The sequence below is a fragment of the Sapajus apella genome, unplaced genomic scaffold, assembly GCF_009761245.1.
Source record: "Sapajus apella isolate SASKATOON/1434 unplaced genomic scaffold, GSC_monkey_1.0 scaffold98, whole genome shotgun sequence".
NCBI lineage: Eukaryota > Metazoa > Chordata > Mammalia > Primates > Cebidae > Sapajus > Sapajus apella.
This window is the reverse complement of record NW_022437038.1, coordinates 521,601-547,217: the sequence shown is the minus strand read 5'-3', so window position 1 is coordinate 547,217 and position 25,617 is coordinate 521,601. Positions and strand designations below refer to the sequence as shown.

The 25,617-nt window shown below is 37.4% G+C and overlaps 1 protein-coding gene across 1 annotated transcript; it reads left to right on the top strand.

Moving 5' to 3' along the window:
• Positions 1 to 21,221: 21,221 nt before the first annotated feature.
• On the top strand, positions 21,222 to 23,829 carry LOC116536097 (protein piccolo-like). Its single transcript, XM_032257755.1, is given in 4 exon segments — positions 21,222 to 21,403; positions 21,405 to 21,517; positions 21,520 to 21,890; positions 21,892 to 23,829. Coding segments are annotated over 4 exon segments (2,604 nt in total).
• Positions 23,830 to 25,617: the final 1,788 nt, after the last annotated feature.

The window sequence follows — 25,617 nt, the reverse complement described above, 5'->3', positions numbered from 1 at the left end:
CTCACTCTTAATAGTTCCCATGAAAGCTAATTGTTTAAAAGAGCATGGCATATCCCCTTCCCTCTGTTGCTTCCTGTCTTGCTAAGTGATCTGTGAACAAGTTGGCTCCCCTTCACCTTCCACCATTAGTGAAAGTATCCTGAGGTCCTCACCAGAAGCCACGTAGATGTCAGTGTCATGCTTCCTGTACTGCCTTTAGAGCTATGACTCAAATAAACTTTTTAAATTATAAATTACTCAGCTTAAGGTATTACTTAAAGGTAATTCAATGAGCTAAGACAGAACATTTGTATCAGGCATGAGGTGTTCTATAAAAATACTTAACAATTGAAAGTGACTTTGGAACTCAGTAATGTGCAGACATTGGAAGAGTTCAAAGGGCTTAGAAGACGACAAAAAGATGAGAGAATGTATAAAATTTCAGTTAGATATAATAAATTTAATATATCTATTTTACAACTTACTAACTACAGATAACAATGTTTTATAAACTTGAAAATTCCTAAGAGTAAATTTTAAGTGTTCTAATCACAAAAATGATAAGTATTTGGGGGAACGTATTTGTTAAGCAGCTTCATTTAGCCATTCCACACTATTTACTTATATCTAAACATCATGCTATACATTATAAATATATATATATATAGCTTTTATTTGTTTATTGAAATACATAAATAAATAAAAATATAATTGAGAAAGAGTAAGTATTTTTACTAATTAAAACCAACCATTTTTCCAATTGCAAGTCAAAGAGTAAAGATAGGTGACTCTATGCAGGGTTTAACTCTAGAGAGAGAAAATGGATTTCACAGGCACTACAGAGCGTATAACAGAATGCAAAACCTGCCCTAGTCAGAAGATTAAACTGGTCTAAAAAGCAATTTCTTCTATGTATTTTCCTGGTAGCATCAGAAAAACACATTAGCAAAGACACCTTGAACTTCCAAGTTATTCAAAATATTTTAAAAAAGTGTTGGTTGGCAAACTGTTTAACAAAGAGGACTATTAACTTAGTGTGGTCAAGGTGTTTGCTTTTTGTTTTTTAACACTATTTGTATGAGAAAAATAAGTTGTTGTTTACCAGTTAGGGAATGTTGGTTATTTCAAACCAGAATAATTTTCTTCCAAAATTTTAAATTGTCTCTCCTTGTCAAAAAAAAAAAAAAAAAAGACCACATCATTAACCTCAAAGAAATGCTAATAAACCAAAATAATTTAAAAGCTTTATTAAGTTCAATTAATTGTAACAGTATAATGTTGTCATGCTTTGGTAATGAGTATATTGTAAGTAATTTTGATAATCTCCAGTTCAGCAAACAAGTTTTGCACTGTAAAGCAAAAATTGAGTTGTCTTGATAATTACCAAAATCATTGGCCTGTTTGGTATTTGTGATAAATTAGATAATTATCTTTTTAAATTGCATTCCAAGTTTCAGTTCTATAAGAGAAAGATAATTTATTTTTCCATATTATATATATATATAAAACTTTAAATGTTTACAACAAATTGCAAATAACCTTTTCATATAACAAAAATGCTATAGTGCACTTAATAATAGCTTTAGATATTTGTCTTACATTTTAGATATTATTGAAATGGGCATAATAACAAGTTTATGTCAAATTAAAGATTATTATTCAAAAGACTTAGGCTAATAATATAAATTTTATTTAGTCCTTGCTCATTCTAGCATGGTATTAAACTCTGTGGGTCAAAACCCACATCATGAAACTCAGGAAATTGCTATATATGCAACATGCATTTGTGACAATGAGCACATTTACAGGAATACTCACCAGTCTCATAACACTACTTGAAGTTCATGTTTTATATTTGTCTTAAAAGATAAATCCTCATTTCAGTGTAAAAGTTACTGCCACATATTGATATATAAACACTAGTTTATAGAACATAAGCTGCACTTTTGAAATGTAGATATACACAAAGCCTCATGAGTTTTATGGAATTTGAATTAGTATATTTCAGTAAATTTAGAAATCTTATATAGCTGAAGTGTTCAACTTTGTTCTCCTCACATACGAATTACAAATACAACTCTGTGAAGGTCACTTACCTTATTTTGACCACTACATGGAGAAATCCAGATAATTGCCGTATAAAATACGTGACTGAAAGGCAACAAACACTAGTCATTGTTGACAATTTCATAAGAAAGACAAGATTCCTGCTATCTAGGATGTAATTACTATCTATTATTGAGTATTTTTGATGTGTGAGACACAGCACTAGGATTTTCCACATCTTGTGTATAAAATTCTAAGAAAAGTCTTTTGAAGTGGACATTATTATCCCTATTTAAAACTGTCAGTTAATAGACAAAGAATATGAATCTTTGTTTTTTGCCACTATGCCATGCTACAGTATCCTTAAACATGATCTAAATCAAATAAATCTCCAAACAGTAATAGCACATGGTATTTAATTTGCAAAATATGTTCATTCGCAAAGTATTTGCAATGTGATGTGATCAGTGTTTTGTTCATTTAACAGGCACTTGTGGCACTTTTTAAAAAGTATAAGTCCAGTGGAGCAAGGTTCTTGGATGAATCCAGATAATTCTTATTCCTTTTATTTTTATATCTGTTAGAAGACACCTGCATACTAGAACTAAGCAAAAAGAAAAGTCTTGTTTTATATATGCATTAGAAAATCATTAGTATAAGGTGAATCTGTGGGGTCCTATATACAATCTGGGGCCTATGTTGATGGATAGATGTTTCATTAAGTGGGCAATGATGTCCATCCTCGGTTGCTTTGCAGATGATTTTTGCTCTTATAAAGCAGTAGTTCCAAATCTTTCTTGTCTTATAGACTCTTTTAAGAAGCTGACACCTATTGATTCTTTCTCCAGGGAGGGTGATCGATTTATATATGAAATAAAACAGAGTTTTGTGTAACATTACATATCAGGTAGTTCATAATCCTGCCATATTCCATTTATTCCCTGACCATATAAAAATTAAGAATTCTTACAAGAAAAAAATAAGCCCATTCAAAAGTGGGCAAAGGATATGAACAGACACTTTACAAAAGAAGACACACATGAGGCCAACAAACATATGAAAAAATGCTCATCATCACTGGTCATTAGAGAAATGCAAATCAAAACTACATTGAGATACCATCTCACGCCAGTTAGAATGGCGATCATTAAAAAATCTGGAGACAACAGATGCTAGAGAGGATGTGGAGAAATAGGAACACTTTTACACTGTTGGTGGGAGTGTAAATTAGTTCAACCATTGTGGAAGACAGTGTGGTGATTCCTCAAGGACCTAGAAATAGAAATTTCATTTGACCCAGCAATCCCATTACTGGGTATATATCCAAAGGATTATACATCATTCTCCTATAAGGACACATGCACACAAATGTTCATTGCAGCACTGCTTATAATAGCAAAGACCTGGAACCAACCCAAATGCCCATCAATGATAGACTGAACAGGGAAAATTTGGCACATATACACCATGGAATATTATGCAGCCATCAGAAACGATGAATTCGTGTCCTTTGTAGGGACATGGATGAACCTGGAAACCATCATTCTCAGCAAACTGACACAAGAGCAGAAAATCAAACACCGCATGTTCTCACTCATAGGTGGGTGTTGAACAATGAGAACACATGGACACAGGGAGGGAAGCATCACACACTGGGGTCTGTTGCGGGGAAATAGGGGAGGGACAGTGGGGGGTGGGGAATTGGGGAGAGATAGCATGGGGAGAAATGCCAGATATAGGTGATGGGGAGGAAGGCAGCAAATCACACTGCCATGTGTGTACCTATGCAACAATCTTGCATGTTCTTCACATGTACCCCAAAACCTAAAGCGCAATAAAAAAAAATGCAAAAAAAAAAATAATTCTTACTACAAAGCCTCCTTCATGCAAAATATTTCATTTTCTTGGCAACAAGGAGGCTTGGGTCTGTTGAAAATAACAATATTTAACAATACAAAAAGTCTTTCCCTGTCAATTTCATTAACATAAAATAACTTTATTTTCTGAGATATTTTTATTTCAAGTTCTTATTACAATTTCTAAAAAGAGTAGGTAACACAACATGAAGTTAAAACTGCTGTAGAGACCCAAGAAATCTTTGGTTCAGGGACAGCTCCCAATTCCCCTCCTTGTCCTGACACAGAATGCTCTCTCATTTTACCTGACACTACACTGATAGTGTCAGCTCCTAGTCTCAGCTCATTTGCTATGCATATAAGAAAACAAAGTATTCTTCCTTCATAAACATTTTTTCTAAACAACAACACATTATCTTTAATCAACAAAACCAGTTTTACCATATATTCATTTTGAATATAGACACATTTATCTACAAAGTTAGAAATAAAAAATATTCAAAAACAAGGCCATTTAAATATAATGTGAATATTATGTTCAACCAACTGCCTTCTTAATGAGTTCTGAATGTCCAATCTATCTAAAATTAAAGGGTTAAGGAATTCACAGGATGGAATGAAGAAGTGTGTAAGAGCTTGGTCACTGTGCGTGAGACAAAGGATTCTCTTTTGTTCAAAAGCACCAACATACCAATGAAATGACACCATAGTGAGACTCCAGGTAGCTGCAATCTATCTAGATGTTAAAGGCCAAAAGCTAAGAAGAGCAATCTCTCTAGAGATGACATAGGTTGATTGAGAAGTTGAAACTTTGGTGTGATAATGGTACAAGTGTTTTTTTCTCCCCCCGTTACCAAACTTGGATATATGGAGTCAGAAACAGAGAATGTAGCTATTAGACAAACTTCAGTCTTGAGATGCTCATTTCAGCATTATGATTCAGGCTATTTTAAACAAGTTATTTTTCCCTAATGTACTAGCCATAGAAATGTAAATTCACAACTTGCAGACATGTTTTGTTAAAAGTGTGCATATATATATACATATATATATATATATTATATGAGTTGAATGCCCTTAAGTGCACATGCACTCTTCGATTTATCACAGGTCCAACTCCTTCTTATCACTTTATATCGTCTGCTTTTCTCCTTTACCTTAATTACCTGGGGCCTTGAAGATACTTCAGTCTGACATTCTGTAGCTAAAGAGGAATGATTATTATGAATACTTGCAGCATATAAGAGTTCATGCTTATCTTGTACCTAAAATACTTCACCTAAACATAAAATTATTAATGGCATATATAAAAATCAATTTGTTTGTAAAGATACTAAGTAATAATTTCTTTAACCATTCCAAAGCCAAAACAAAGTAGTGTAAGGCACACTGGTTTGAGAGTCAAATATAGTATATCTGTGTAGTGTGGGTGAAATAAAAATAAATAAATAAATGAAAAGAGCATCAAATAGGGGTTATAGTCTTAAATCTTCCATTATGTCTATAATATTTGTCAAGAAACCTAAGACCTATGTCTTATGTTAACAAAGGGTAAGCCAACATCTTTTTATTATTATTATTACTATTATTATACTTTAAGTTCTGGGTATATGTGCAGAATGTGCAGGTCTGTTACATAGGTATACAAGTGCCATAGTGGTTTGATGCATCCATCAAACATAAGACCTATGGCTTATATTAGCAAAGGGTAAGCCAACATCTTAAATCATTCTTTCAGCTTCTGTGATTCTATGATTAAGAGCTGAATTTAGGCACGGCCCAAATGCTAATGAGATAATCAGTCAGTTAACATATATCTATTTATTGAGCGCCTACTAGCAACTAGGCAATCCTAGGCACTGAGGATACAGGGGTTCATGAGACACATGTGGTTCCTGTCCCTATGGAGCTTCCAGTGTCCTTGTGGAGACTTCTGTTTCTTAGGGAACATAAAGTTAAAATATCAAGATGGAGAAACATGCATGTTATAGTACAACACAGAATAAATATCCTGAGTATGTGAATCTTACAGAGTAGAATTATTGAAATTCCAATGAAAAGCCTCAATAAAAAATCTAAAGAATAAATATGAGTAAAAACGTAAAACTTTACTGAGGTGTTAAAATAAAATAAGCTCCATAAAATAAGCTTTTGTGGAGACATACTATTTTCTGATTGAAGAAGAATGAATATTGCAAAAATTCAATTTCTTCCAAAACTAATCATAATTTTAACAAAATCCCAATTAAAAGCCAAGTGAGATTTCTATTTATTTTGACAAAATGGTCCTAAAGTTCACAAAGAAGAGTGAACAGATAATATAAAACAAACTTAGAGTAAAGCAAACTTAGAATAAAACAATGGAATTACCAAAATATATTAAAAAGGTATAACAAAGAACAGATGGATCAATGAAACATAACAGAAAGCAGAGAAATACCATCTAAGATTATAAGATTCGATGCTTCATAAATCAGGCATCACAGATTTGAGGGTAAAGCATGAATTGTTTCAAAATGATACTGGATTGATCAATTCGTTACAGACAAATAATTTGACATTTTCATCTCATACCATATGATAAAAATCCAAATCGTTAAAAAAATTAAGCATTAATCATCTAACTATAATTATAAAACAGAAAAACAAGTTATAAAAAAGGAAACTATGATCGTTAACTACTTTCTGAATAGGAAGGGCTTTCTACGATCACAAACAAGACAAGAATGAAAAATATGAACAGATTGGACTACACAGATCAATGTTTCTGCTTCTGAGAAAACACAAAAATAATAATGTCGAGGTAAAGAAACATATATGTTATAATAAAACAAAGAATGAAATCCTTAATATGAATAACACTAGTCACCAGGCACAGTGGCTCACGCCTGTAATCCCAGCACTTTGGGAGGCCGAGGTGGCCAGATCATGAGGTCAGAAATTCGAGACTAGCCTGACCAACATGGTGAAACCCTGTCTCTCCTGAAAATACAAAAATTAGCAGGGCATGGTGGCATGTGCCTGTAATCCCATCTACTCAGGAGGCTGAGGCAGGAGAATTGCTTGAACCTGGGAGGCGGAGGTTGCAGTGAGCCGAGATTGCATCACTGCAGTCCAGCCTAGGTGACAGAGCGAGACTCCATCTAAAAAAAAAAAAAAAAAAAAAAAAAAAAAACACTAAAGTCCTCAATGGAAAAATGAGTAAAAGACAGGCAGGTCATGTGACAAATGCAGGAGCAAGAGAGGGAGGGGGGAGTTGCCACACACATTTAAAGGACCAGATCTCGTGAGAACTTGCTCACTATTGTGAGGACAGCACCAAGAGGATGCTGCTAAACCATTCATGAAAAACCAACCAATCACCTCCCACCAGGCCTTAACTCCAACACTGGAGATTACATTTCCACATGTGATTTGGTCAGGGACACACATCCAAACTATATAATTCTGCCCCTGGATCCTCCCAAATCTCATGTCCTTCTCAAATAGCAAAATTAAGTTATGCCTTCCCAATTATCCCCCACAGTCTTATCTAATTCCAGCATTAACTCAAAAGTTCAAAGTCTGAAGTCTCATCTGAGACAAGGTAAGTCCCTTCCACCTATGAGCCTGTACAATTAAAAGAACAAAAAAGTTACTTACTTCCAAGATACAATGAAGTTATAGGTGTTGGGTAAACATTTCTATTCCAAAGGGGATAAATTGTCTATGTTGATGAAAAGGGCCAAATTTTGTTAAAGACTTGAAAAGATTTATTCTGAGCCAAATATGAGTGATCCGTGGCCCAAGATACAGCTCTCAGCAGATCCTGAGAACATGTGCACCAGGTGGCTTGGGTGAAGCTTGGTTTTGTACATTTTAGGGAGACATGAGATATCCATCAAATTCATTTAAGATTATATTGGTTTGGTCCAGAAAAGCAGGACAGCCTGAAGCAGGGGCCTCCAGGTTATAGGTAGAATTAAAATTTTTCTGATTGACAATTGGTTGAAAGATTTATTATCAATAGGAAGGAATGTCTGTGTTATGATAAGAGGTCATGGAGACCAAAGTTTTATCACACAGATGAAGCCTCCATGTAGCAGGCTTCAGAGACTATAGATTGTTAATGTTTCTTTTCAGATGTAAAGTCTGTGTTGATGTTAATGCTAGAAAGTAAAATGAAGCATGTTTGACCACTACTTCTTATCATGGCCTGAGTCAGTCTTTTAGGTTAAATTTTAGAGGGCCCTGACAAAGGAGGAGGTCCATGCAGATGACTAGGGGAGACTTAATATTTTATTTTTGGTTTACAGTCCAAATAATAGGACTAGAGGCCCCATGCAAGTCAGAAACCCAGCAGGGCTTAAAGCTCCAAAAATAATCTTTTATTTTACAACCCACTTCAGAGCACCCTGCTGCAAAGACTGGACTCCAAAGTCCTTGGATAGCTCCATTCCGGTGGCTTTGCAAAGTTCAGCCTCTATAGATGATCTCACTGACTGGAGTTGAGTACCTGTTATTTTTCCAGTGCAGGATGCAAGCTGCTAGTGAATCTACCATTCTAGGGTCTGGAAGATGGTGTCTGCCTTCTAACAACTAACTGCACTAGGAAGTTCCCAAGTGGAGGCTCTGTGTGAGGGCTCAAACCCCACATTGCCCCTCCACACTGCCCTAGTAGAGATTCTTCCTAATGGCTCTGCCCTGCAGCAGGCTTCTGACTAGATCCACAGGTTTTTCCATACATCCTCTTAAATCCAGGTGGAGGCACCCAAGATTCAACTATTGCCCTCTGTGCACCCACAGGCTTAACACCGTGTGGAAGCTGCCAAGTCTTGCAGCTTGCGCCATCTGAAGCTGAAGCCTGAGATGCCTCTGACGCCCAGCCTCACTCACTAGTGCATTCTGAACACTCACAGGTTTAATGCTATGTGAAAGCCACCAAGGATTAAGGTTTGAATCCTCTGAAGCAGTGGCCCAACCTGTATCTGGGCCCTTTGAGCCACTGCTGCAGTTGGAGCAGCCAGGGCACAGGGAGCAGTGTCTAGGCCATGCATGGCAGCAGTGCCCTGAGATTATTCTCCTCTCTTAGGCCTCTGGGACTGTGGCAGGAGAGGCTGCCTCAAAGTTCTCTGAAATGCCTTTCAGGCCTTTTTCTCATTTTCTTGGTTATCAGCACTTGATTTCTCTTTAGTTATACAATTATCTCTAAGAAGTGCTTGCTCTACAGCCTGCTGAAAAAAGCTGAGGAAGCTTTTTCTTTTTCTGTCACATAGCTAGGCTGCAAATTTTTCAAACTTTTACCCTCTGCTTCCCTGTTAAGTATATGTTCCAACTTATTTCTTCCCACCCAAATATAAGTATAGGCAGTTAGAAGCAGCCAGGCTACTTGAACACTTTGCTACCTGAACGTTCTTCCACCACATACTGTAAATCATCACTCTCAAGTTCAAAGTTCCACAGATATCTAAGGCAGGGGCACAATGCAGCCAGGTTCTTTTCTAAGGCATAATAAAACTTGCCATTGCTTCAGTTTCCAACAAGTTCCTCATTTGCATCTAAGACCTCATTAGCCTGTACTTCACTGTCCATATCACTATCAGCATTTTGGCCACAACCATGTATCCAGTATCTAAGAGGTTCTAAATTTTGCCTCATCTCTTTGTCTTCTTTTGAGTCCCCCGAACTCTTCCAACCTCTGCCTGTTACCCAGTTCTAAAGCTGATTCCATATTTTCAGGTATCTTTAAAACAATGCCCCATCCCTCAGTACCAATTTTCTGTATTAGGCTGTTCTTTTTCATTACTATAAAGAAATATCTGAGACTGGATAGCTTACAAGGTAAAACATTAATTGACTCATGGATCTTCAGACTGTACAGGAAGCACAGCCCTGGCATCTGCTCAGCTTCTGGGGAGGCCTCAGGAAACTTACAATTATGGTGAAAAGCCAAGGTAGAACAGGCACATTATATGGTGAAAGCATGAGCCATAGGGCAAGGTGGAGCAAGCACTTTATATGGCAAAAGCAGGAACCATAAAGCAAGGTGAGAGGTGCTACACACTTTTAAACAACTAGATCTCATGAGAACTAACTCACTATCATGAGAACGGTACCAAGTGGGATGGTGCTAAACTTTTCAAGGGAAAGCTGCCCCCATGATCCAATAACCTCCCACCAGGCCTCGACTCTAACATTGGGGATTACAGTTCAATCTGGGATTTGGGCAGGGACACACATCCAAACTATATCAGAAAGTATATACACTTGATTTTGGCCAATATCATTAATAAATCAAAGACAATAATCAGAGATACTAAAATTGCTTTGGCAATACCATTGGAACACACTGTAAACAGCAAGCATCTCCAATAAAAAGGAAGTATTAAGGTAAATTATGGAAGATTTCAAAACTATTAAAATATTTACAAAGAATTCACAGTGATTTGGAAGAAGAACTAGAAAATATAGTAACTATTGCATGCTTACAATAAACTAGGTATGTTACTATTTGCTTTAAATGCATTATTTCATTGGAGAATTTTTTACAATGGGGGATTTGAGGAAGAGGACTATATACAGTCAATATGGTATAATTTCAACAATATTAAACATTCATACAAAAGAAGACAAAAGATAATATATGTGCAAATAAATGTCCAAATATCACTGGGCGATTTTTTCTAGACTATATTTCAGTTTGATATTTTTCCAAAAAAATGTGTATATGAATTTTTAATCAGAAAAGTATTAAAAAAAAAAGCATTATCATAAAAATTTAGTGTCTCACCAGAGAGAAGAAACCTGTTTGGTTCTATTTCTGACCCTCTCACGCTTTTATGCCTTCATCCTTAACTCATGTCCAACTATACCCATGTAGCAGAACTGAAAAGCTCAACTGATCTCTCTTCACAAAAAGACAATAGAATGTTTATTTTACATAAATAATTTTTTAAATGCATTAGTTAACAGGTCATATATACAGGTAACTTTAAAAACAAGTAACTGGTTGGGTTCCATCCACAAATTAATATAAATAAGCTAATAATAGAAATATGTAATTCAGTAATATTCATATTAGGAATAAATATATATATGTACATTTAATATTAGGTATATGTGACTCGACTACATTCATGTGAAAAAGAGTTCCTAAACTAACTTCTGCCTGTTCTAAATTTACATGAAATAGCTCCTAAGATGCTCACTTAAATTTTAGTTAGCACAATTTATATTGTAATTTCTTTAGAGATAGTAAATTATATGTACACTTTGTTGTTTTTCTTGGGGTCTATGTTAAATATATACATATATTTACCATATATCTGATTATTGAATCTACGTATACACATCTGTCATTAGGATCTAACAAGATTAAAAGCTGTGTTTTCTACAAAATGCCTCTTCTAATGTTCTAAAAGAGCATTAGACACAAAACATTCTTCTCCAAAATTGTTATATATAAGATTATTCATGGATTTTATTATGTAATAGATGTAAAATGTGTTATATTTGTGTTCCCACTGAATGGGTGATGATTGGTTACTTGTTACAATTGTATGTGATTTATTTCTACGCCTAAGAAGAAGATATCTTAAAGAAATTTGGAGTATTAGCCGGGCGCGGTGGCTCACGCCTGTAATCCCAGCACTTTGGGAGGCCGAGGCGGGTGGATCACGAGGTCAAGAGATCGAGACCATCCTGGTCAACATGGTGAAACCCCGTCTCTACTAAAACTACAAAAAATTAGCTGGGCATGGTGGCGCGTGCCTGTAATCCCAGCTACACAGGAGGCTGAGGCAGGAGAATTGCCTGAACCCAGGAGGCGGAGGTTGCGGTGAGCCGAGATCGCGCCATTGCACTCCAGCCTGGGTAACAAGAGCGAAACTCTGTCTCAAAAAAAAAAAGAAAAAAAAAAAAAAAGAAATTTGGGGTATTAAATAAACCAAAGCAGATCATCTACCTTTACTTGACAAAAATGAATATCTAGTGACTAACATAAGGAAGATGATTGAATAGGAAGTCATGGACAATCCTTGCCCACACAGACACATTAGTTCAAGAGAAATACACAGATTTGTTTCCTTTGTAAGAAATCCAGAAACTAGTTGAGAAGTTCCCATACCCTGGGTGAGTCCCAAACCAGCTACATTGCAACCTGTAGAAAATTTAGAAACACTTTCTCACCACAATCCCCACCCCTGGCACAGTGCCATATGATCAGGAGGAAACGTTCAGCGGCCAGCTTCTTCTTGAGTTGGGAAGGAGTTGGACAGCACATCAAACTTTCCAACTATTCCAGGTGCTACCCAAAGGGCTATGAGCTCTATCACTTGTCTTGGACTAGACATACCCTAGATCCTTAGTGCTATAGAGATCAAAGGCAGTGGTTTGAAATAGCGTGAGGGCAACCACCACAGCTACTCTCTTCAGTTCAGCACAGACTAAGCTCCCAGGTTATACCTAGGCGAGTAAACAGTTAGACTACATATCCAACGTTCCAACTTCTTCAGCTGCTACCCAAGAGACTAGTTTGTCTTTCCTGTGTTGGAGCTCTAATGGGACATGACATATTCTAAATACCTGCGGATCAAAGAAGGTGGTTTGAAGGAGCATGAAAGCAGTTGCCACACCTCCTCCCGACAGCCAAGCCAAAAGCAAGCAGGAAAAAAAAAACTCCAGCTCCGAGTTTATCCCTGAGAAGGAAATTAGTAGTTTGTACTTTCAATGTTCTAACTTCTCTGAATGTTACACAGTGGATTGGTTCCTGTCTCACTTGTCTTTAAATACCAGCTGGGTATGACATACTGTATATGCTGTCATTAACTTATGTGGGCCCTTAAGAACAACGTTGGTGATTCGGAATAATATAAGGTTTGACAAGCCCACAGAAGCTTTGGTGGCATTCACTGTTGAAGGTTTCTTCCTGTATGAGGCCAATGTCAGACTGGGATAGATAGCTTTTTTTTTTTTTTTTTTCAATAACGCTTATACACCAAGACAAAGAGTTAAGAAAACTGAAGAAAAGGAAAACAAGATCAGAACAAAGGAACAAGATAAAACTCCAGAACCTGACCCTGAGGAAACAGAGATATATGAATTAACTGACATCTATACACTAAAGGCAAACTATCTGAAAAATAAATTAAAAAATGATCCCATTTACAATGGCATAAATATGATAAAATACTTGGGGATGAATTTGACTAAGAAGATGAGAGATTTGTACTCTGGAAAATAGAAGACATTCATGAAAAACAATGAAAGAACCTACAAATAGGTGAAAAGATATTCCATGTACATGAATTAGAAGAATTATTATTATTAAAATGTTTGCACATTTTAATGTTTACTCAGAGTTGTCTAAAGATTCAATGCAGTCTCTATCAAAAGTTTAATGACATTTTTCACACATTTAAATGTTTACTCAAAGTTGTCTAAAGATTCAATACAGTCTCTATCAAAAGTTTAATGACATTTTTCACAGATATTAAAAAAGAAGCCCTACAATTCATATGGCATCACAACGCCAGAAAGCCAACGCAATATTAACAAGAAAAAACAAAGCTGCCGGCACCACACTCCTTGATTTCAAACTATATTACAAAGGTATAGTAATCAAAACACTATGACAGTGCATTAAAACAGAAACCAGCGGAACAGAATACGGAGCTCAGAAATAAACCCACACCTATATCTTTAACTAATCTTTGCCAAGGGTACTATGAATACACAATGGTGAAAAGATCGTCTCTTTAATGAATGGTGTTGGGATAAAGAGATATCCACATGCAGAAGGATTGAAGTATATTCTTTCCTTATACACTGTATAAAAACCAATACAAAATGGATTAAAGACTTAAAGGTAAGATATGAAACCACAAAAAAATCCTAAAAGAGAAAATAGAGAAAAAGCGTTTTGATATTGGTCTTGGCAATCATTTTTTGTATCTATCAGGAAGGCTATTTAAAAAGACAAGAGATGTTGATGAGGATGCAGAGAAAAGGGAACCCTTGGACACTGTAGATGAGAATCCAAAATTTCACAGCAACTAAGTGGACATTACACAAAATATTAAAAATATGATTATTATATGATATTCATAAATCTTACTTCTGGATATATATCCGAAAGAATTGAAATCAGGATCTAAACTTTCATGTTTATTGCAGAATTATTTACAATAGCCAAGATATGGAAACAATCTCAAAGCCCCTTGATGGATGAGTGGGACACAAAAATTTTACAGACCAGAATAAAGGAATTCTTAGTTGGTAGTAAGAAAGAGGAATGATGAGAAAACTATTGTGAGAATCATGGGAGAAATCTAAATAGAAGCATGATTCCAACATGAATACTCTTAATCCTTTATCCCTTGATCCTTCTCTCTCACATATCAGAGACACAAAGGTCTTAACGGGTTTCACCCCATCCATGTATTTTTAACTTCTCCTGTACTGCCCATTTTTCTACTCTCTCTTCTTAAACAATGGTAACTCCCTGGATTCAATGTCCTCTCCCAGCTACTGCTCCATCTCCTGCCCTTCATAGCCAAACTTGAAGAAGGAGGTTTGCTGCCGTTTTTACCTCTTGAATAATATGTAACCAGCTCATTTGACTTTTGTTCCCAATATTCTACTAAATCGTGTGATAATTTCACCAATGATATCCATATCATTATATTCAGTTCAGCTGGTCTGGTCTTGGCCTCAACATTTGACAGTATTTACAACATTGTTCTTAAAGCATTCCCTGCTCTTGGATTCTGTTAAATCACACTCCCATGAATTTCCTCTCATCTTTTTTTATCTTTTAATGTCCTTTGCCAGTTCATCCTCTTCTATTATACCTGACCCGTTATCATTTTTTTTGTTTTGTTTTGTTTTGTTGCCCAGGCTGGAGTGCAATGGCATGATCTTGGCTCACTGCAACCTCTGCCTCCTGGGTTCAAGCGATTCTTCTGCCTCAGCCTCCCAAGCAGCTCGGATTATAGCCACTTCGCACTGCTAATTTTGTATTTTTTTTAGTAGAGAAGGGGTTTTTCCATGCTGGTCAGGCTGGTCTCAGACTCCCAACCTTAGGTGATCTGTCCACCTTGGCCTCCCAAAGTGCTGGGATTACAGGCGTGAGCCACTGTGCCCAGCCCCTAAATTGTTAAAATTACTCAAGACTCTGCGATAATCTCTATTTTCTTCTTGTGCTCACAACTATTTCTTAGCTGTCTTATCTACTCCCATAGTTTTATATACCATCTGTTTGCTGATGTATCTCAGTTTTATATCTTAGACTTTGAAATATATGCTAATTAGTACATACACCTGCATACCTTACATTTCTACTTGGAAAATTCATGTGACTCTCAAATAGGAATAATTAAAATTCATCTGTTCATCTCCATCCTATTTTCCCCAATAAACTTCCCCATCTATGGAAATGGTGCCATTATACATTTAGATTTCTTAAACCAGAAATCTAAAAGTCATTTCTGATATCTTGATAAGACCTTTTATTCTCATACTCTTCACATCAAATTAATCAACGAAGTCTTGTTGATTTTACTTCCCAATTACTTCTTAACATTTTCTAATTATCTTATTCTACATTAATAGCAGTCTAAGCCAAGCTAATATTATTTCTCACATACTGTAACGGGCCTGACCTGAACTGGTATCCCTGTATCCATATCCTTTTTTTGGCATATGCTGCTGCCAACATGTTTTGAAGGTTGATACATTCAGCCTCATAAAGATAATATATGCCTTCATGTCTCCCATTATTCACCAGTAAGATATCAAAATATGGTTGACAAAGGTCACATTAGAAAAGCCAATCGAAATTAGACTTCTTTCCTAACCTGTCTCCTTATTAATAGGAAGGCACAGAGCACCAACCGATAAAGCAGGGGAGGCCGAGTAATGTACATCTGTGGATCTCTGCACTGGGGTCAGGAACCTCAAGTATCACTCTGCCATGGCTTGATTTTCTTGATCTTGGAAACCTGCAGGGGTCCAGAGAAGACAGAAGCAATAAAGTTAACATGTTACGATATTGAAACTTTAATTCCCAGGGATTTGGGAGACTCCATTTCAGCAGGTAAGGGACTACATATTTGAGAGTGATAGTTGAGCATGACATAGTCTGCAGTGATAGAGAAGACAATAATGGCAATGGCGAAACTGCATCATGCAGCATAGAAGTCTTACAATTTCCTTAGTATAACTTCCTAAGTTAAATAAATTTCTGGGTCAATGGTATGGATATTTCTAACGCTTTTGTTAGTGTTCTTAAACTTTCATTCAAAACGTTCATACTATCAATTTACACTTAGGATATTTTAAATTGAGCAACTGAATAAGAATAAATTCTTATCTTTCATCTATAACTATGAATACACTGACTATTCCCTTGAATGTCGGGATGCTTTAAAATGTATTGTTCTTATATTTTGTTTAGCTACATTCTTACAGCCATTTTCATATAAATAAAGTAATAGACAAATACATATTATCATTTGATGAATGCTCATAATATGCCATGTATTGTTCTAAAGTCCTTTATAATTATTAACTTTTTTAATTCTCAAAAAGAGCCTGTGAAAACAGAAATTAAGCTATTTGCCCACAATCCCCTAGATAATAAGGGGGAAATCAAAGATATCAACCTAGACAATCTGACTCTAAATCCAATGTTTTAAAGCTATAACAGTTTATCTCTTTGAATAAAACATTTAATTGTATCATTTGGGAACTGGATCAATATTCAAATATGTATTATTATATTACTTAAAAATTTGAACTTTTTATACAAATTAAATCAGTAACCAAAAGGGTTGGCTTTATGTCTGGCAAAAAAAACAAACTTACAGAGCAACAGAACAGAATAAATAACCCAGAACTAAATCCACACATTTACACCCAACTCATTTTCAATAAAGGTGCTAGGGACACACATTGGGGAAAGACAGTCTCTTTAGTAAATGGTGATGGGAAAACTGGATATCCATACTTAGCAGAATGAAATTATGCCCCCATCCTTTACCTTAGACAAAGATCAACTCAAAATGGATTAAAGACTTAAATGTAATACCGGAAACTATGAAAGTATTAAGAGAAAACATTGGAGAAAGGTAACAGAACATTACACTGGGCAAAGATTTGTTGAATAATACCTCAAAAGCTCATCCAGTAAAAGCAAAAATGAACACATGAGAGAGATTACATGGAGCTAAAAGCTAAAACGCTTTTGCTCAGCAAATGAGACATCAACAAGGTGAAGTGACAAACAACAACATGGGAGAAAATATTTGAAAACTACCCATCTGAAAAGGGACAAAAACCAGAATATATAAGGAACTCAAGCCAACTCAATAACAAAACCACAATAGTCCAACTTTAAAATGGGAAAATAAATAGAATAGACACTTCTCCAAAGAAGGTGTACCAATGAACAACAGATGTATTTTTAAATTGCTGAACATCACTAATCATCAGGAAAATTCAAGTCAAAACTACAGTGAAATGTTATTTCACCCCAACTGAAATGGCTATTATCAAAAAGACAAAAGAAAGCAAACGCTGGTGAGGATTCAAAAAAAGGGGGAGTATTTGTACACTGTCAATGGAAATGTAGAATAACACAGCTGTTGTAAAAAACAATATGAAGTTTCCTCATAAAACCAAAAACAGAACTACCGTATGATCCAGCAATCTCACAGATAGGTATATATCCAAAAAGAAATTATATCAGCATATTGAAGAGATATTTGCACTCTCTTTTATTGAAGCACTACTCACAATAACGAAGATACGGAATCAACCTAAGTGTTCATTAATAAATAAATAGATAGAAATATGGTATATATTCATAATAAAATATTATTCAGCCATAAAAAAAAATACTTTAATTTGCAACAACATGGATGAAGCTGGAAATCATTATTTTAAGTGTAATAAGCGAGACACAGACAAATATTGCATGTTTTCACTCATATGTGGGAGCTAAAAAAAGTGAATGTCACGGAGGTAAAGAGTAGAATCGTGGTTAGTAGAGGAGGGGAAGGGAATGGGGGAGTGGTGGATAAAGAGAAATTGGTCAATGGGTACGAAAATACATTTAGATGGAAGGAATAAATTCTAATATTTAATAGTACAGTAAGGAAATTATAGTTAACAATAATGTATATTTCAAAATAACTAGAAGAGAATTGTAATGTTCCCTATGGAAAGAAAAAAGTTTGGGGTGATAGACATCCTAAATATTCTGATTTTTGTTCAAAGTTGAATCAGGATTTTATTTACTTGATTTACTTATTGTTTTATGTTGAACTGTGCTTTTATTTTCCTTTTTTATATTTTATTTTTTATTTCAATAGCTTTAGGTACAAATGGGTTTTGGTTACACGGATGAATTGTATAGTGGTAAAGAAGATTTTAGTATACCCATGACCCAAGTAGTGTATATCACACCCAATAGTTAGTCTATAATCCCTCACCTCTCTCTCATCTTCCACACCTCTGATTCTTCAGTGTCCATTATACCAACCACTCTGCATGCCTTTGTGTACCACAGCTTAGTAGCTTAGCTCCCACTTATAGGTGAGAACATGTGTTATTTTGTTTTCAATGCCTGAGTTATTTCACTTAGAATAATGGCCTCTGGCTCCTTCCAAGTTGCTGCAAAATACATTATTTCATTCTTTTCTATGGTTGAGTAGTATCCTGTAGTATACACATACACACGTATGCGCGCGCGCGCACACACACACACACACACACACACACACACACACACACACATTTTTCTTTATCTACTCATTGGTTGATGGGCACTTAGGTTGATTCCGTATCTTTGCAATTGTAAATTTTGCTGCAATAAACATATGCATGCAGGTGTCTTTTTGATATAATGACTTCTTCCCCTTTTAAGTAGGTACTCAGTGATTGGATTGCTGAACTGAATGGCAGATTTACATTTAGTTCTTTGAGAAATCTCCTTACTGTTTTCTATAGAGGGAATACTAATTTACATTCCCAATGGCAGTGTATAAGCATTTCTTTTTCACCACATCCATGCCAGTATCTATTGGTTTTCTGGATTTTTAACAATGACCATACTGACTGGGATAAAATATCTCATTGTGGCTTTAATTTGCATTTCCATGATGATAGTGATGTTAATCTTTTTTTTATACGTTCATTGATCATTTGCATATCTTCTTTTGAGAAATGTCTATTCATGCCCTTTGCCCTCTTTATAATGAAGTTATTTGTTTTGTTCTTGCTTATTTGTTTGCACTCCTTACAGAATCTTTATGTTAGCCCTTAATCAGATGTATAATTTATAAAATATTTTCTATAGTTTGTCTGTTTATTCTGATGATTATTTTCTTTGCTGTGCAGAAGCTTTAATTCGTTTCCTTGGTCTCATTTATTTATTTTTGTTTTAGTTGCATCTGCTTTTGGGTCTTAGTCGTAAATTTTTTGCCTAGGCTAATGTCCAGAAGAGTTTTCCTAGGTTTTCTTCTATAATATTTATGGTTTCAGGTCTTAGATTTAGGTCGTTAATCCATCTTGAGTTAATTTTTGTATATGGTGAGAGACAGAGATCCAGTTTCATTCTTCTGCATGTGGTTATCCAATTTTTCCAGCACCACTTATTTAATAGTGTTCTTTCCCCAATTTATGTTTTTGTGTACCTCTTCAAATATCAGTTGGTTGTGGGTGTACAGCTTTATTTCTTGGTTCTCTATTCTGTTCCATTTGCCTATGTATCTGCATTTATACCAGTACTATGGTGTTTTGGTCACTATAGCCTTATGCTACAATTTGAAGTTGTCCAATTATCTTGATTTGATCATTACACATTGTATATAAAATTATCACATGTACCACTAAAATATGTACGAATATATCAATTTTAAAAATTCTGTACAATTTCAAGTACTGTTGTCCTCTTATTGCTAATACATAATAGATTTTCTTGGTTTTAAGATGAAAATTATGACAAGCAGCACATCTATAATGCTTTTCTATATATTATTTTACCTATTCTCCATAAAAGCACCATGAGGTAAAAATGTTGTTATCCTAATCAACACAGAAAAAATAAGACTTTCCTTAGGTAACTCCATTAATGAAATGTTAGATCTTAGGTTTAAACCCAGTCTTTTAAAGTCTAAGCTCCTTCCTCCACAAGTACTTCCTTTTCCTCTAGGTTTAAGGAGGCTAAAAAACAACAGAAGTGCTGGGATAACAAGCATGAGCCACCACACCCAGCCAAAAAAAAGAAAAAAAAATCTTTATTTTGGTAGAAGGGTCTCAGAATTCATGATTCTGAAAAGGAATAGTATTTGGGTATGCGTTTTGAAAAACTCTCCAAGGTACTTCGGTTATTTCCCTATGAGTTGTTATGCCAGTTACCACTTAATACCACTGATTTAGTCAAACTCTCTTATTTACTGAAGAGAAAACTGAGGAAAATACTTAATGTCAAACAGCTATTTGTTGAAAAGCAGAGACTTGAGGCTTTTTTCCAATATACCTTATTTAAACTCTCTATTGCTGATATTTTTCTCTCACAACAGCCATTTTCTATCCTACCCAACCCTGTACACTCCTTAGTAACATAGCCCTGATTTTGGTCAGGTTCTGGACTGCCATGTGCTTTAAGAAGGAGGCTGTGCCTTCTCCACATCCCAGGAGATGAATATTGGTAAGTTTAAGAAAATCACAGTACTTTTATCTTCTTTTGATATTCATTGGCAAAGTCATGGCCAATGAACCACAAAGAAAATTCCACCCAGTTAGCTTTTGAGAAAGCCATTCTCCTTCTTAAGAATGGTAATGAGGACAATGTGATATTTCCAACTGCAGCAGCTATTCTGTAATTCTAAAGAGACAAGCCTAAAGGCAAACGTCAATATGCTAAAGAACTGAAGATCATGAAAGAAAGAAAGAAAGAGAGAGAGAGAGAAAGAAAGAAAGAGTGAGAGAAAGAAAGAGAGAAAGAAAGAGAAAAGGAAGGAAGAGAGAGAAATTCTGCAATGTAACAGGGTGGAGGGAGAAAATATTCAGGGTTTAAAATTAAATAATAGCCGAGGCAGCGTCCGGGAGACGTCTCCTGCAAAGGTTGCCTGGCACTGTCAAACATGGAGGAGGCACCGGCAGCGGGCGTCACCTGCGAGCGGGACTAACCCTCCGCTTGTCGTTCCACGGGCAGCAGTGCCCGGTCCGGAGCCCAGGGACGCGGCCGCCTGCACGCCCCGAGGCGGACCCCGGCTCTGACTCCTCCGCTGGCCGCGGGCTTCCCGACTGGGAAGCGGCGCGAGGAGGGAGCGCGGCGGCTCCACGTCTCCCAGAGCCATGGGCAGCGAGGCGAGCTTGGAAGGGGAAGGGGTCTCCGAAGGGCTGGCGGCGGCCGCACCGGCCGGAGGAGGGGCTAGAGGGGCGGGGAGTCCCTCGCACACAGTGATCCCGGCCGGCATGGAGGCAGATTTGAGCCAGCTGAGCAAAGAGGAGAGGAGACAGAACGCCGCTGTCATGTCAAAGGCAAGAGTTGGATAGTAGTCATTCTCCAAAGCAATCAGGAAGACCCCCAGACCCTGGGCGTCCAGCTCAGCCTGGTCTCAGTAAAAGTAGAACTACAGATACTTTCAGGTCAGACAGAAATTGCCTGGGAGGAGTCCTTCCACCATTAGCTTGAAAGAATCAAAGTCCAGAACTGATTTTAAGGAAGAGCACAAGTCTAGTATGATGCCTGGCTTCCTCTCAGAGGTTAACCCTTTAAGTGCTGTCTCCTCTGTTGTAAATAAATTCAACTCTTTTGATTTGATATCAGACTCTGAGACATCCCAGGAAGAAACCACCAAGAAACAAAATGTAGTTCAGAAGGAGCAAGGAAAACCTGAGGGAATCACAAAACCCCCTTCACAACAACAGTCACCCAAGCCAGTTCCTAAGCAGCAAGGACCTGGTAAGGATCCACTTCAGCAGGATGGCCCTCCCAAATCGGTATCTTATCAGCAACCACAAAAAAATTAAATCACAACCTCAAGGTACAGGAAAGCCAATTCAGGGTCCTGCCCAGACTCCTCAGACAGACCAGGCAAAATTGTCACTTCAACGAGATGCATCCAGGCCTCAGACTAAACAGGCAGACATAGTAAGGGGAGAATCAGTTAAACCCTCACTGCAAAGCCCATCCAAACCACCTATTCAGCAACCAAGTCCTAGAAAACCTCCAGCACAGCAGCCTGGGCCTGAAAAATCACAGCCTGGGCCTGCAAAGCCTCCAGCTCAGCCTCCAGGGCTAACAAAGCCACTGGCTCAACAACCAGGGACAGTGAAACCCCCAGTCCAGCCACCATGAACAACAAAGCCTCCGGCTCAGCCCCTTGGTCCTTCTAAACCTCCAGCTCAGCAGACTAGGTCAGAGAAGCCTTCATTGGAGCAACCTGGGCCAAAGGCTCTAGCTCAGCCTCCTGGAGTTGGAAAGACTCCAGCTCAGCAGCCAGGGCCAGCAAAGCCTCCAACCCAGCAGGTGGGGACACCAAAACCTGTAGCTCAACAACCTGGGCTACAGTCTCCAGCTAAGGCACCTGGGCCTGCAAAGACTCCAGTACAGCAGCCTGGGCCAGGAAAGACGCCAGCTCAACAGGCAGGACCAGCAAAGCCTTCTGCCCAGCAGACTGGCCCAACAAAGCCTCCTTCACAACTTCCTGGCCCAGGAAAGCCCCCACCTCAACAGCCTGGCTCAGCAAAGCCCCTGCCTCAACAGCCTGGCTCAGCAAAACTCCCATCTCAACAGCCTGGCTCAGCTAAACCCTCAGCTCAACAACCGAGCCCAGCAAAGCCCTCGGCTCAGCAATCTACAAAACCAGTAAGCCAAACAGGATCTGCAAAACCTCTGCCGCCACCAACAATGTCTCCATCTGCCAAACAGCCTCCATCACAAGGCCTCCCTAAAACCATCTGTCCTCTTTGCAATACCACTGAACTTCTGTTGCATGTTCCAGAAAAGGCCAATTTTAACAAATGCAGTGAGTGTCAAACCACTGTCTGTAGCCTCTTTGGATTTAATCCCAATCCTCATTTAACGGAGTTTGTAAAAGAGTGGCTCTGTTTGAACTGTCAGATGAAAAGAGCTCTAGGCGGGGATCTGGCTCCAGCTCCATCATCACCCCATCCCAAACCGAAGACTGCACCTGTTACTCCGACATCAGCAGTGAGCAAATCATCCCCACAGTCACAGCAGACATCCCCAAAGAAGGATGCTGCCCCAAAACAGGATGTCTCCAAGGCACCTGAGCCTAAAAAGCCACCACCACTAGTGAAACAGCCAACCCTTCATGGCTTTCCTTCAGCCAAGGCCAAGCAGCCTCCTGAGGCAGATTCTTCGCCTAAGCCAGCCTCTCCCGAAGAACCTTCTGTCCCATCTGAGCAGGACAAGGCCTCTGTCGCTGATGATAAACCAAAGCAGCCCAAGATGGTAAAGCCATCCACAGACCTTGTATCTTCATCATCAGCAACAGCAAAACCTGATATTCCAAGCTCCAAAGTACAGTCACAAGCTGAAGAGAAAACAACTCCTCCTCTAAAAACAGACTCTGCCAAACCCTCACAAAGTTTTCCACAAACAGGGGAAAAAGTCACCCCAGTTGACTCTAAAGCCATAACTCGACCTGCATCAGATTCAAAAATTATTTCACATCCTAGGCCTAGTTCAGAGAGCAAAGGTCAAAAACAAGTTGACCCAGTTCAAAAGAAGGAAGAACCCAAGAAAGCACAAACCAAAATAACTCCTAAACCAGATGCCAAGCCAATGCCAAAAGGGTCACCAACACCCCCCCGGGGCCCGCGACCAACCGCTGGCCAAACTGTCCCCACACCTCAACATCCCCCAAAGCCTCAGGAGCAATCAAGACATTTCAGTTTGAATCTGGGAAGTATTGCTGATGCCCCCAAATCATAGCCTACAACTCCTCAAGAGACCATGACTGGGAAACTCTTTGGGTTTGGAGCATCAATCTTCAGCCAGGCATCAAATTTAATTTCTACTGCAGGCCAATCTGGACCTCATTCACAAAGTGGACCAGGGGCACCAACGAAACAAGCCCCTGTCCCTTCACAGCCACCTACTTCGCAAGGGCCACCCAAATCCACAGGTCAAGCACCACCAGCACCTGCAAAGAATATACCTGTGAAAAAGGAAACAAAAGCCCCAGCAGCTGAAAAATTAGAGCCCAAAGCTGAACAAGCTCCAACAGTAAAACGAACAGAAACAGATAAAAAGCCATCACCTGTTAAGGATAGCAAATCTTTAACAGCTGAGCCTCAAAAGGCTGTCCTTCCCACAAAACTGGAGATATCTCCCAAACCAGAATCAACCTGTTCTCTCTGCAAAACTGAACTCAACATAGGTTCTACAGATCCTCCTAACTTCAATACTTGCAGTGAATGCAAGAATCAAGTGTGTAATCTCTGTGGATTTAACCCTACACCACATTTGACTGAGGTAAGCAATACATGTATTACATATGGTTGTGAGTCTATGTGTTTATGTTGAAATGTTTGGGTGCCAAATATCTGAGCAAAAAATGCATTTCTAGTGAAGAAACTAAATTGATATCTTAGAAGTTTTAATTACCTACTACCAGCTTACCATCTTACTAAGAGTTCATGTTATTTGTACTTTCCTGGGTTAATGTACGGTAAGTAAGAAGATGAAGTAAGCTAAGTTAAATGAATATCTTAATTATTAAATTAATATAACAATGATTCAATCATTCATGAAATAAAGACCCATAGCTTTGAGTTGGTTTTCACATGTAAACTCCAAATAAAGGTTTTAATGTATTATTCCCATCTCTAATCCTTCCAGTCTCTGCAATACATTAATAAAAGAAGTTTGGTTGAAAAAAAATTAAATAATAAAGATAGTATAACTTAACAGAAATTCCTTCTGAGGAATTTTTAACACCCTAAGTAATAGCCCTATTAAAATGGTTTTAATGCTATCAGCAAAGAATAACATTTGCAAAGAGAACTGAAAAGGTTATATTTTAGGTTTAGGAGTACCGGTTAACATTACTAAATAAAGTGAAATGGATCTCTACTGAATTGATAATTTTATGTTTATCGGCATCTGAATAGTCTTAAATTTATCTGAATTACCTTGTACTGCTATAGATCCTTACCATAATATATTGCTGAAATAGCCTTCAAAATAGTCTGTTTGATGCCTCTTTCATTTGTCTTGTTAGTTTTATGTTTGTGCAGGTATGCAAATCTAGAATTTGAGATATGTGAAACCCTTTTGCCTTTTCTGTTCTTCTCAATTGTACTTGAAATTTCTGAGCCCACGAGGAAAACATCTGAAAAAAAAAATATAGAATATTTTTAATCACTGAATTTGAGGGAAACTCATGAATCATACAGTCCAGCATATTTAGAGCTCCCAAATCTTCTTTTTTAAAAAATGCCTGTCACCTCTTCTAATTTATAAGGCATATTGTGCAGAAGTGGCTGCAAAAAATGAGCAGGGCTACATTTGGGAATAGGCTGAATATATATCTAAACAGTGTGATGACCAAACAGAGATGTGCCAGAAAGAGCCCCTACCACCCTAATATTTCTCTCATTGCCTATCATAAAATCTATAATTTCTCATTTATAGAATTATCCTGTTTGGATTTAAAGGCTTATTGTCCATAAAAATTAAGCCTTTTGAAATTGAAAAGTAGGCCAAGAGCAGTAATTC